The sequence below is a fragment of the Triticum aestivum genome, chromosome 2A (genome assembly GCF_018294505.1).
Source record: "Triticum aestivum cultivar Chinese Spring chromosome 2A, IWGSC CS RefSeq v2.1, whole genome shotgun sequence".
Lineage (NCBI taxonomy): Eukaryota > Viridiplantae > Streptophyta > Magnoliopsida > Poales > Poaceae > Triticum > Triticum aestivum.
The window spans coordinates 423,175,927-423,190,155 of NC_057797.1; the positions used below are offsets into that span (position 1 = coordinate 423,175,927).

General features: G+C 47.1%; 1 protein-coding gene across 1 annotated transcript; it reads left to right on the top strand.

Moving 5' to 3' along the window:
- Positions 1-2,303: 2,303 nt before the first annotated feature.
- Positions 2,304-6,858, top strand: LOC123188875 (uncharacterized). The gene is made up of 7 exons (XM_044601150.1): positions 2,304-2,653; positions 2,737-2,832; positions 3,539-3,579; positions 4,676-4,787; positions 5,236-5,316; positions 6,147-6,346; positions 6,460-6,858. Exons 1-6 carry the CDS (start codon positions 2,408-2,410, stop codon positions 6,210-6,212), a joined length of 642 nt encoding a protein of 213 aa, XP_044457085.1. The 5' UTR covers positions 2,304-2,407; the 3' UTR covers positions 6,213-6,346; positions 6,460-6,858.
- The last annotated feature ends 7,371 nt before the right edge of the window (positions 6,859-14,229 follow it).

The following is a 14,229-nucleotide window of genomic DNA, read 5'->3' on the forward strand; positions in this document are numbered from 1 at the left end:
GATTGTTGGTAAGAGGCATGCCCAAGAACTTGATGGGTAGGGTGCCTAGTTTGCAGTTCATGATGTCCGCTATCCTAAGGCAATGTTCCAGGTCCCCTTTGGTGACAAAAGCCTCGCTTTTGTCATAGTTGATCTTCAGGCCCGACATGGATTCGAAGCACATGAGCAGAAAATCAAAGGTTCACCAAACTAACTGGGTCATTCTTGATTATGATAAGCGTATCATCGGCGTACTGCAAATAAGTAATTCCACCTTTCATAAGGTTGGGAAAAATTCCTTGTATGTGGCCAGCTTTCCTAGCTCCCTCTAGGATGACAACCAACGCCTCGACCACAATGTTAAAAAGCAACGGAGATATGGGATCTCCTTGCCTGACCCTTCTGGTATTTCGGAAGTACGGTCGTGGCTCGCCGTTGATGTTAATGGCGGTTTGGCCGCCTCGCACCATCTGCATAACCCGGCTCACCCACAATGGCAAAAAACCCTTTAACCTCATGACCTCTTCCATGAAGTCCCAATTAACCCGGTCATATGCCTTTTCAAAGTCTAACTTCAAAATCAGGAAATCATCTTTCTCTTGGGCGCCTGTGTGAAGGATTTCGTGAAGAACTGAGATCCCCTCAAGGATACTCCTACCTCGGATAAAGGCCGACTGGCTATGGCTGATGACCCGATGTGCCGCCAGGGACAGCCAGGTGGCGAACCTCTTGACCATAAGATGGAATCCCATGTTTATTAGGGCAATGGGTCTAAACTGCTTAATAAGCTCCGTCCCTGGAGTCTTAGGGAGCAGAGTGATGATTGCGTAGTTTAACCTCGTTATGTCGATTCTACCTCCTGTGAAATCACTCACCAACTCAAACATCTGCTGCCCCACAAGTGGCCAGAATTTCTTGCAGAACATCTGCTATAAGTTTAGTAGATTTAATAAGTTAGTTATGTGCTTTAAGTTTTTTTTGAACATAGTACAGACGCAAGCGCTCATACATACGCGCATACACTCACTCCTATAAATGCGCGCATGCACACCCTACCCCTATGAGCACCTTCGAGATGAGCCGGCATATCATCTAAAAATTTATGAAGTCAACCTAGGCGCCTCGTCGTGGATGGAAACGTCTCCTCGTCAAATCAATGACCAACTGTTTCTGATTTTTTTAGATTTTATAGTATTTTAATAAACTATAATATATAGATAAAGCGGAAATTTAATTTGGTTCTTGGGAGCATATGCTCCTGCGCTTCAAAAAAGTATTTTGTCAATGTCAAAATAAATTTTTAAAAATAGATGTCTTTATTGTCACAACCAAATGCTAGAGGGAAAGCTTAAGCATTTGACATATGCAAAGAAAAAAGAACAAGTTAAACTCCAAATGTTACACTTACACTTAATTTTGCTTTTTTTCACCAATAAAACACTACTATCTCGTTTCACATGAAAATTGTCAGGCACGGTTGTTATAGTAACATGAACATGTACAAATACATTCATTTTTTTAAAATTTATTTACTATTTGTTTTAATTTACTGTTCAAATATAGTGTTGCAACATTATAGCATTTTTTTCATGTTGGTGGTAAAATTTATATTTCTCTCGAGTAGCAGATATTTTAAGACGAGTCATATTTTTGTTCAGTGACACTCGCATCATTTTATTTTATTTTTTGTGAATGACACTAGCATCACTTGAGTCTAAATTCAGAGAGCACTTGTTGAGTTTTTTAAACACAATATAGATGCAAGCGCTCATATATACATGCATATATTCATCCATATGAACGCACTTACACACGTCTTACGCCTATAAACACCTTCGAGAAACTGAGCCGACATATCATCTTAAGATTTTACGAAGTCGGTAGGAACGTCTTCTTTCATTAAACGTGCATCGTCGAAAATACTAAAATAACTTCAGGATAAATAAATGCGAATCATGTAGCTACTAGAAATCGGCTAGCTAATCCTCCATCAGGAAAGTAGTATTTTTCTCTTCTTTAAAATATTCTCTTCCTTGCCTAACACTAACAGTATGGAGTATGGCCGTATGGAAGGCTCTTGATGCCAAAAAAGAAAGTATGGAATGCTCTTGATGCCAGCTAGACACCTACGAGCTGGGCTCCCATTGGCTCTTCTTTCCACCTCACACGCCCGCGTGGCCATCAGCCCTTGGCCCCACTCACAGGTCGACTCCCCTCCGCGCGTGGCTGCAGAGCACGCCGCGTGCGTCCTCCGACCCCGTGCACCCGGTCCATGGGCGCCACCACCCGCTTCTTCCTCACCCGCTTTATAAGCTCGCTCGTACACCTCACACCTCTCACTCACTCCGCCCTCGCCCCCGCCATCTCATCGACGGCTCGAAGCCGAACCCTCGGCAAGTAAAAGATACCTAACCCTAGCTCGTCCGCCATGGCCAGGGAGGCGTCGTCGTCCTCCGCGCCGGGGCCCTCGGAGTTGCCGCCGGCCGCTCGTGGCAGCGGCAGCGGAAGCGGAAGCGGCGGGGACACGCCGCGAGTGCCGCGGCGGCGCGCCCGCGGCGACCCGCTCCTCATCGTGTGCGGCTGCTTCAGCGTCGTCACGGCCGCCACCGCCTTGCTCTGCGTCGCCGTCAACGTCCTATCCGCTGTCCAGTCCTTCCGCCGCAACGGTGGCTACGTGAGTCCCCCCCTTCCACTTTCAACCCTGCTCGACGCACCGCGGTAACGGGCTGATTCGGTGTCTTACTGCCGGGCTTTCAGATATTCGGGGGCATATTCCGGTGCTATGCGGTGGTGATCTCGCTATTCGTGGCCGTCCTCGAGACTGAGTGGGGATTCATCATCAAATTCTGCAAGGTTCGCTTCGTTGCCCGGCGCCCCTGCCTTAATATGTGCATCTTTAGGATTTGTATAAAGAAAAATGCATCTTTTGGCGGTGTTGAGGTTTGTCCAATTTGAACTGTTTTGTGGATGATAAAAAATGCGTAGGTTACATGTAATTTATTTTGTGCTTCAGCCTCCAAATGGTGCCTATGTTGCTTGCTTCACACAATTAATTGTTTGCTACCATTCATTGATAGTGGAATGTGCTATATCGGTGTCGGAATTTTAATTGGTTTAGGTAGCAATCCATTTAGTTTCTCTAGTTTAGGACATATTTTTTAGATGCCATGTCATTATTATAGTGAATTGTCAGATTGTCCTTTTAAGGTCATCTCTTACTCCAATTGAGTGTAGTCTTAAGTTGCCTCTATGAGGAGACAGAATATACAGGCTTTCTCTCTTTCCCACCTCGCAGATTGTGCTTGGCTTGTTGGTTTAGGAACATAAAAACTTGCTCTCTTTCATTCTTCTTTTTTTGTTCCACATCATCACCAATGATGATGACGGAACTTTGGAGATTCCCTAACTGCTCCTGTCAGCGAACACCAAGTCTTATTTCGGCTGCCCTTTAGATTTAAGCTTATGGATTGGGCTTCATGCAATCTTATTGTCTATGAATGGAGTTAGAATTTTAGTGGCTTTCTAGTTTTGTAAACTTTCTTCTCTTTGACATGAATAGATATTGGAATACTGGCCTGCAAGGGGGATGCTACAGATATTGTAAGTATTCAGGATGACTATATGTTTCTCAACTCCTATTATGTTCACAAAATTCAATTCTTGGTCCGCCCCTTCCCTAGACCGTGTGCAAGCGGGAGCTACATGCACTGGGCTGTCCTTATTATTTTTACTAGAATTGGTGAATATTTTTACAAATTTTCAGAGTGTTTCATGCATATGCTTAGTGTGATAGTGTCGATGCTCATCTAGAGTTTACCTATATAATTGGTAGATTGGTTTTGGTTCCTTCATTTTTGGAAGTAATGGACAAAATAAACCTCAAAAGAAAATTGTGAGAGGTGTGGCTTCATAATTTTCAAAGTGAATGGTTCTTGAAAATTGTGGGAGGCGTGGCTTCATAAAGTGGCTGTTACTCGATATATATTATAAGATACGATAAATTGCTAATTTCACGAACACTACCCTTAAGCATAGCTATGACATATAGAAAAGCATGACAAACACAAACCTTTCTTGTATTCTTATCCCATGCAATCATACCCCCCACCCCCCCTTTCAGTGGATTGTGGTCCTCACATGCTCAGAGGCACCTGCATGCATGAGCCCAAGATTGCCTATGTTAGCATACATCATGGCAGAGGAATACTTTGTAGATTATGGAGCACAGGAGGCCACCTTAGTTCTGCTAGAAATATCTCTTGTATCTTTATCTAGGTTTCATGTTATCAATTCATCGACATAGTTTCAACCAGGGTGACTAGAAATGCAAGAACAGTATTAAGTGTGCACACTTTAGTGAATACTTGAATATTACTAGGATGATAAAACTTGTGAACTTAGGCATGAGTTGAGAGTAAAGCTCTTATCAAGTCATCATCATGGGGGGTTTCACCATATTGACCTCTTTGCATTCACAGCACATGCACCAAGAACTATCACAATTGCATGCACCAGCCACTGTAAAAATTCTGGGATCCTGAACCTGTTAAATTTTCATTTGTTTCCTGGGACACTATGAGCAGTGTCATGATCACGGAAACAGGAATTGGAAGTGCTATTGATTATGTCTTGCCAGTCTTAAAATGTAACCATGTCTGTTACTATTGTTATTCATTTTTCCTTTGGTTCCTGGCAGTGTTGCTGTCATGACAAAGGCATACCCAAACGTTGAAAGGAGCGATCTGATTTTGCTTCAGGACATTGCCAGCTATCTGCTCCTTGCATGTGGACTAATCTATGTAATCTCGGTGAGTCTAGAGAACTTTGGGTGTTAAGTCTGTGTTCTGTTATAAACTATGATGCCTTTCTATCCTAAAAGTTAAAAGTCAACAAAAAAGCTACTCCCTCCATCCCATAATATAAGAACGTTTTTTAAGCTTGAAAAACGTTCTTATATTATGGGACGGAGGGAGTAAAAATTAATTTTGTTAGAATCGATGCCATGTAATTTTTGAATCATTTCCTGTTCCAGAAAATTAGCCTGACAAGTGACAACTATCTGAGCCTATATAGATAGCATTATGGACCGGTTGAATTCAGCTTCTCACAAGCACTAGTATCAGATATTGGAACAAGGCATTCCTATTATAACAAAGCATTATCCTGCAATGTGCAGTGGAACAAATGATCAGTATCGGAGTTCGTTTATGTTGTACCACCATGTTTTTACTTGCACTAACAACTTTGAATGTGTAGGGGGTATTATGTCTTGGTGTACTAAAGCGCTCTAGGCAGCAGAAAGCAACATCACGAGAGCAAGCAGCCAAAGATCTGCAGGCAAGTACTCAGCCCCTATTTTTCTTAAGAGTAATGAATGCATTTAAATTAAGCTTGAGTGTGTTGAAGTGTATATGTGGATTACCTAGCTGCCTTCAGTTCGGACTTTTGGTTGCGTTGGCTAGTGCATGAAGCCTTTACATGGTATCGGAGCCTAATGTCTTGAGTTCAAGTCTTGGCTTTTGCAATTTATCCAAAAAATTGCTGCTGCCCCCCTTTGTCCACATATAGGGGCCCTTTGTCCACATATAGGCTTCTTGAGCTATACCTCTGAGTCTATGCACGTGTTGACTTCCTGCGTCACACGTGAGAGGGGGTGTTGAAGTGTATATGTGGATTGCTTAGCCCTTTCTATCAGTTTGACTTTTGATTGCGTTGGCTAGTGCATGAAGCTTAACAGAGTGTATACTGGTAGTTTCTCTTATTTGACCCTGGAGAATTTATTCTTTCCGTGGTTCCTGCCTGATAGTTTTTCTCTCTTGTTTTGATCATTGGTTACTGTACATTTAATGCATACATATTTCGTACGATTCTTCCACTATGATTGGTAAGTTTGGTATGAAGGTTTTCCGAGTCATACCTTGAGATTGAAACAAAATATCTGTTCACAGGAGAATCATTATTACCCATTTATAGAAGAGGATACACATTGTTGTAATCTTTTGGTCTGAGTCAAGCAACTGTCTACTGCACACTGCTATATCCACTGCCTTTGTGAACTGCTGAAGTTTCTTCTTAACATGTGTCAAGGCTACAGTTTACAACAATAGTTCTGGTCGCTACCATGGTGTCATCTGCTGACCATTCCTTAATTTCTGTTGGTATTCCAGGAGCTGGAGAAGCGGAGAGAGGAACTCGAGGCACTGTTAATTGCTGAGAGGTCCGAATTGGTCTGATGAATCTGAGCACGACGATTTAACATTTCTCACATGGTGTAGATAGATTGTTGCTCCTGCTAATTGCATGCCGCTTTTTCATGGTCATCGATTTGTCACCCGAGACATTTTCGTTGGGAGTGCCCCCTTTTCCTGTAAGTGCTAACCTTTACCGATCATTTGCTTCCTATGTTTACATGGATTGCAGTGGACCATATTGCTATTTTTAGCTAGGAATGGCTTGCTAACATATTTGGTAAATCGACAGGTGTTCCAGTTTTCGTCTAGATTTCTGCTGAATTTGGTTTCTGGTGTGAGCATTTTCGTGGATGCATGGATCAAGCAATGTATGGATTGTGTGAGCATTTTCGTGGATGCATGGATGCATGGTGTGAGCATTTTCGTAAATGGATGGATTGAGCATTTTCGTAAATGGATGGATCTTACAGTATCTGAATTTGGTAAATGGATGCAGGTGTGAGCATTTTCGTGGATGCATGGATTGTGTTGTCTCAGTTGTGTTGGATTTATGTTAATGCCGTAGGCCTCAAAATGTACCATGCTGACATGGTGTGTGTTTGTTGTCTCTGTAGTCTTTGTCTGAACCATGGATGCTAAATAATTTTTTGTATTTTGTGTAATAGAGGGTCCATGCTTGGTTAACTTCTGAGATTTGAATTCAAGTAGGTTGTTTTCAAGCAATTTAGAGTTGGGATTCTTGATGTGGATAATGCGTGATAATGCGTAAGTGCCGTTGCAAACTTTATAACAAGTGTTGAGAAAACCAGTCATATACATTATGCAAATATGTATATGCGGTCATGGCAGATGTGTCGTTGATTCCTGGGCATCCATTGTTTCTGCTCCTGTGGCCATGGCAGATGTGTCATTGCGGTCTGCCATGAAGGGACAAGCGGAGTTGCTGCGCTCTGAGCTCCTCAACATGGCTTCCTTTCGACTCGAGAAAACGGTTCAACCTCTGCGCGATGTCGTTGATTCCATGCAAGGTTGGATGCTTCGGATGGGGAACTTTCTAGAGCGAGCTGAGGCTGTTCTGAGTGGGCTCTCGCAGGTGTCACCTATGTTGCAAACTGCTCCTATGCAGCGCCCCCTGGTTGTGCCTGATGTCAACCTTGAGGACGAGAATGGAGATGGGCTTCATGGACGTTTCTCTCCTCGTGCCGGGGTCAGATCGCCGTTATCTGCCTCTGAGGGTTCGTGCATTGATGTGGTTGTGTCTTCGGTGCTACAGATCATGCCTGAGTTTATGGAGCTGTGTGGGGAATCGACTCCGCCTCTATCCGTTGAGCAATTGAAGGTGGACCCCCTCGAGATCTTGGTTGTGGCATTACCTCCATTACCACCCCTCGAGCCCAACCAGATGCTTGACTTCGAGGAGAAGGGGCATTCAGACGTTGCAATGTCTTGCTCGTCCGAGTTCATTGGGCACGTGGTTTCTGTAGATGATGTGGTTGTCGCACCCAGAGCAATGCTCGTGTGCCTGGGGCTCTAACAGCGAAAGAGATTTGTGCTTTCCTCGCTACCTTGGACGCCGTTAACCCTGGATCCGACAAGACGATTGGGTGTCTCCTTAAGGAGAAGGTCATCAGGGATAATAAAAGTGGTGCTACTAGCTCTCGTCCTGTCGTTTTGAAGAAGAAATCAAACAAGTGCAGAAGCAAGAAGAGTGGCGCTATAGAAAAGGCGTCCGCACTTGCTTGATGGATAGCTCTCAGTGTTTGGACATGTCATCACGGGTGTGCTCAGGTCCGTGGCATTTGCCGATGTTGGTTCCTCTAGTTACCATGTGGGGGCTCACTTGTGAAGTTGAATTTCATGTGCAAGCGGATTGTAAGGGTGGTGTGATGGGGGAGTTTGTCTGTCTTTCTTTGTGGTCTTGTGGTCTTATGGTTCGGGAATAGTCTGCTTGTATCATGGGGTTGTGGTTTGGTTGTCTTTCGGGGCCAAGCATGTAACGGTTTTCGCCCGGTTTTCCGTAAATTAACCAGGCGACTCTCTTCTTCTTAATTAATGAATGAGGAAAAGCTTTTGTCTTCGTTTAAAAAAATATATGAAAAATATTACTCCCTCCGTTTCTAAATATAAATCTTTTTTAGAGATTTCAATACAAATTACATATGGATGTATAAAGATATATTTTAAAATGTAGATTCACTCTCAAGAGTTTAGGAATGGATGGAGTATCTTCATTTGTGGCTTGCAAAGGAGAAAAATGAATTCACATATGCATCAGGATAATAATTAGTTAATTACGAAAGCACGAAAACATGTAAGCTCCATAGGACGCATGTGTCAAGCCCCATGCCTGATGATCTCCTCGAATTCGATACCTGCCGTGTTTGTTTAACCGAAGAAACACAACAAATCTTGGACTCTGTTTCGATCATCCGATCTGCATCTAAGAGCAACATACTGCTTCGTCGAGCTGCCGTGGAGCACTGCAGCCCTCCATCGCGCATCCAATCGAAGATGATCTACCTGTTCCTATTTGAATTCCGACAAGAGCATTGTAGCTCTTTTTTTCCAGTCTTCTATTTTGCTTTACGTTTTCCATAACGTTAGGTTATAGCTCATGAACGATGGGAAGAGACATCTATCTTGCAATTGGGTATAAATCCTAGCCATCATGTTCTTGGGTATAAATCCTAGTCGTCATGGTCTAGTTGTCGTAAAGCCCTGTCTTAAATTCGCCATAGTTTCATCTCAATCATTCAGTAAAGTGCACTACTTTCCATTTTCCTTCTGAATTTGTTGTTCTAGCCGCTCTTCAGTGAGCAAATCCTAATAGTTGGCATTGAGAGCAATCAGTTCTTGTGGATGTTTGAGACTTGAGAGAGGGCGAAGTTCGGATCTCCGGTGAAATCTTTCAAGAGGGTCGGGGTCTAGTCTTTGGTACCACTCCTCTTTCACAAACAGATCAACCACTAAGTGTTGAGTATATATATTGTGCATATCTGTGTATTGGGCCCACCTTCTAGTTTTTTGTATAGTTGAGGTCGTGGTCCACCTCTTGTACATCATATATACGTGCATTTGCACATGAGCAATACATCATGCAATTCACATAACACACATGGTATCAGAGCCAAGAGGTCTTGAGTTCAAAACCAGGCTGACGCAATTAAATTGCAGGCCACTTTTGATCCACGTTTAGGCCCGAGGGAGCCACACAGTTTTTTAGTTTTCTTTCCCCACTTTCGCTCCGCCGTCGCCGCCATGCCTCTCCTCGCGCCGCTCCAAGCCGCCGCCGCTCCTCACCTCCCGCTGCCGCCGCTCGCGCCAGCCGCCGGCGCCTCACCCGCAGCCGCCGCCCGATTCGCTGCGCCGTTACTCCACCCGCCGCTGCTACCGCCCGCGCCACACCGCCGACCCGAGCCGCCCACGCCACACCGCCGCCCAAGTCCTACCGACTCGAGCCGCCGCCACCCGCCGACCCAAGATACCATGTACCAGGCGTACTATGCGGCTCCACAGCCGTATGGAGGATACCCACCGCCCAGCTGAGCGTCGGCTACGGTCTCCCTGCGGCCCCATCGCCGCCCTCGCTGGCCCTGCCGCCGACGCCTTGGGATCCGGCGCTCCTCACCGCGCTGCACACCGCGCCTATGCCGAACACCTACATTGGAGGCGGTGATTGGTACATGGACACCGCCACACCGGGGCTACGGCTCACATGTTTGCTCATCCTGGTAATCTTGCCTCCTTCACTCCCGTCACCACCGACCGCCGCATCATTGTCGACGACGGTTCCACACTCCCTATCACACATGTCAGGCACACTTCTTTTCCTTCTAATTCCATGCCTTTAACTTTGTCTAGCATACTTGTGTCACCTCATCTTATTAAGGACCTTGTTTCCGTTCACTGTTTAACTCGTGAATATCCTGTTACTGATGAATTTGACGGGCTTGGTTTTTGTGTCAAGGACGCTCGAAACCAGGATAGTACTTCACCGATGTGACAGCCCGGGCGAGCTCTTTCCAGTGCATCTGTCGTCCACCTCCACCATCGCACCGGTTGCTCTCTCCGCTGGCGTCGATCTCTGGCACGCTCGTTTGGGTCATCCCAACCCCGTCACACTTCGTCATATTCTTAGGAGTTTCAGTTTCAGTTGTACTAAGATAGAGGATCACACCTGTCATGCCTGTCGTGTCGGCAAATATGTTCCCCTTCCATTTAATAACTCCACCACCATAGCTTCTTTTCCCTTTCAGTTGATTCATAGCAATGTGTGAACCTCTCCAGTTCCTAGTAATTCAGGCTATTTATATTATCTAGTTATCCTTGATGATTATTCTCACTATGTGTGGACTTTTTCTTTGCGACGAAAGTCGGACGCACTCTCCACCTTGAAGGCTTTTTACTCCTATGTCAGCATGCAGTTTGGGCGTCACATTCTTGCTCTTCAAACTGACAATGGAAAAGAGTTTGACAATCTTGCTTTCCGCACTTTTCTATCGCACTACGGCACAGTTTTTCGTCTCACATGCCCGTATACTTCACAGCAGAACGGTCGAGCCCAAGGCGTCCTTCGCACTCTGAATGACTGTGTTCGCACGCTCCTGTTTCATGCTAACGTGCCGCCTCGCTTTTGGCCGGACGCACTCGCTACTGCTTCGCTTCTCCTTAACCTTCGACCATGCCGCCCACGGTGGAACTACGCACCTCACCATCTTCTCTTTGTTACGCCCCCATCTTATGATGGCTTGCGTATTTTCGGGTGCCTTTGCTATCCTAGCACTGCTGACACCGCTCCCCACAAACTCGCACCCTGTTCTGTCGCTTGCATCTTCATTGACTACCCCTCTAACTCCAAGGGTTATCGGTGCTACGATCCCGTCTCCCACCGCGTGTTCACTTCCCGGCATGTTTATTTTGATGAGCATGTGTTTCCGTTTTAGCAGGTAACCCCGACTGTTCCTCTCGCCGCCGATGACGCGGGCTCCTCGACGCCTCTCCCAGGGGGCTCGCGTGCCTCTCTTAGCCCGCCCTGGCTTTGAGGCGCGCCCCCCGCATACGGCGCTCCCTCCGGCCGCGGCGCTGGCGCCCCCGGCGCCCCCTCCTCTCGCGCCCCCCTCAGCGCCAGCGGCCCTCCCGGCGCCCGCTGCCCCCTCGGCGCCCACTGTCTCAACACCCTCATCACCGGTGCCTGTCGCCGGTCCGGTCACCCACGCCCGTACTGGCGTTTTTCGCCCGAGCTCGCGCTACGCCTCGGATGACTACGTCCATGCGGCATCCACCTCTGAGCCATCGCCGTTGCCATCCTCCGTTCGAGCCGCTCTTCGTGACCCGCTCTGGATGACTGCGATGAGGAGTTTGACGCCCTGTTGCACAACCGGACATGGCAGCTTGTTCCCCGACCCCAACACCCCAACGTGATTACCGGGAAGTGGGTCTTCAAACACAAGCTCTGTCCAGATGGTACCCTTGATCGCTATAAAGCGCGCTGGATTGTTCGTGGCTTCTGGCAGCGTGATGGCATTGACTTCACCGACACCTTCGCTCTGGTTGTTAAGCCCGGCACGATTCACACTATTCTCCACCTTGCGGTCTCCCATGCTTGGCCGGTGCACCAGATGGACGTCTTCAACGCCTTCCTTCATGGTCACCTCGAGGAGCAGGTCTTCTGTCAGCAGCCCACGGGGTTCGTTGATCCAGCACTTCTCGATCATGTGTGCCTGCTTTCGCGGTCCTTGTACGGACTCAAGCAGGCTGCGCGCGCCTGGTACCAGCGCATCGCGACGTTTCTACACCAGCTCGGGTTCTGCTCCACCCGCTCGAACGCATCGCTCTTCGTCTATCACCAGGGCTCCGACACGGCCTACTTGTTGCTCTATGTTGACGACATCATCATGACGGCATGTACAGCTGGCCTCCTTAGCCAGCTCACTGATCGTCTTCACGCTGAGTTCACCATCAAGGACTTGGGTCCTTTGCACTACTTCCTCGGTGTTGAGGTGGTGTGCCATCCGAATGAATTCTTTCTTCATCAATGGAAGTATGCTCATGAGCTCCTGGATCGTGCTGGCATGCTTAACTACAAGCCCGCCGCTACGCCTGTTGATACGAAGGCCAAGCTCTCTGCCACAGATGGTTCTCCCGCTTCGGATGCTGCATTCTACCGGTCTATCGTTGGTGCTCTCCAGTACCTCACTCTGACTCGAATGGAGATCCAGTATGCTGTGCAGCAGGTGTGTCTCCATATGCATGCTCCTCCGGACGTTCACTGGGCCGCTGTCAAGCGGATTTTCTACTATATATGTGGCACTATGGATCTTGGCGTCACGCTCCACGCCTCCACCGACACTGCCCTCATCGCCTACTCCGATGCCGACTAGGCGGGCTGCCCTGATACTCGTTACTCCACCTCAGGCTATTGTGTCTTCCTTGGACCCACACTCATCTCGTGGTCGTCCAAGCGGCAGTCTACAGTCTCTCGCTCCAGTGTTGAGGCTGAGTATCATGCGGTGGCCAACGTCGTCGCCGAGTGTTCGTGGCTTCGCCAGCTCCTTCAGGAGCTCTCTTGTCCTATGGATCATGCTACGGTGGTCTACTACGACAACGTCTCTGCGGTCTACCTCTCCGCCAACCCGGTACATCATCGTCGGACCAAGCATATTGAGTTGGATATTCATTTTGTTCGGGAACAGGTGGCCCTTGGCCATATTCGTGTTCTACACGTCCCTACTTCCCAACAATTTGCAGATATCATGACCAAGGGCTTGCCTATGCCGTTGTTTGAGGAGTGCCGGTCCAGTCTTTGCATCAGCAGCGGTGCTGCTTCGACTGCGGGGAGGGGGGCTTGAGTATATGTGTTGTGCATATCTGTGTATTGGGCCCACCTCCTAGTTACTTGTATAGTTGAGGTCGTGGCCCACCTCTTGTACATCATATATGCGTGCCTTTGCACATGAGCAATACATCGTGCAATTCCCACAACACACACTAAGGTTTCACACCAGTGTTGGGGAACATTGCATGGGAAGCAAAAAAATTCCTACGCTCACCAAGATCAATCTAGGAGATAAACATCTACGAGAGGAGATATTGCATCTACATACCCTTGTAGATCGCTAAGAGGAAGCGTTGAGAAACACGGTTGATGTAGTCGAACGTCTTCGCGATCCAATCACGATCCGTCCACGATCTCCCGATCCAAGCGCCGAACGGATGGCACCTCCGCTTTTAACACACGTACGGCTTGATGACGCCTTCACCTCCTCGATCCAGCAAGTGATGGTGAAGTAGTAGCTCGAGTCCTCCGGCAGCACGACGGTGTGGCGGCGGCGGTGGTGGAGAAATCTTGGTAGAGCTTCGCTAAGCTACGCGGAGAGAGAGGAACTACGAGGAAGAGGAAGGGCAGCGCCATGGCATAGATGGGTGCGGCTTCCCTCCCTCTACCCCTCTATATATAGGGAGAAGGGAGGAGGGGGCGTGATGACCCACAAGTGTAGGGGATCTATCATAGCCTTTTTGATAAGTAAGAGTGTCGAACCCAATGAGGAGCAAAAGGAAATGATAAGCAGTTTTCAGTAAGGTATTCTCTGCAAGCACTAAAATTATCGGTAACAGATAGTTTTGTGATAAGGTAATTTGTAACAAGTAACAAGTAATGCAAGTAAATAAGGTGCAGCAAGATGGCCCAATCCTTTTTATAGCAAAGGACAAGCCTGGACAAACTCTTATATAAAGGAAAGCGCTCCCGAGGATACATGGCAATTATCGTCAAGCTAGTTTTCATCACGTTCATATGATCCGCGTTCGGTACTTTGATAATTTGATATGTGGGTGGACCGGTGCTTGGGTACTGCCCTTCCTTGGACAAGCATCCCACTTATGATTAACCCCTATTGCAAGAATCCGCAACTACAACAGAAGTATTAAGGTAAACATAACCTGAAACATATGGATCCAAATCAGCCCCTTATGAAGCAACGCATAAACTAGGGTTTAAGCTTCTGTCACTCTAGCAACCCATCATCTACTTATTACTTCCCAATGCCTTCCTCTAGGCCCA

Excerpts from the sequence above, each read along its gene's own strand:
- LOC123188875 (XM_044601150.1), top strand. The coding sequence starts at position 2,408 with ATGGCCAGGGAGGCGTCGTCGTCCTCCGCGCCGGGGCCCTCGGAGTTG. Across the intron at positions 2,654-2,736 it reads TCCGCCGCAACGGTGGCTAC|ATATTCGGGGGCATATTCCG; the intron begins GTGAGTCCCCCC and ends CCGGGCTTTCAG. Across the intron at positions 2,833-3,538 it reads TCATCATCAAATTCTGCAAG|ATATTGGAATACTGGCCTGC; the intron begins GTTCGCTTCGTT and ends TGACATGAATAG.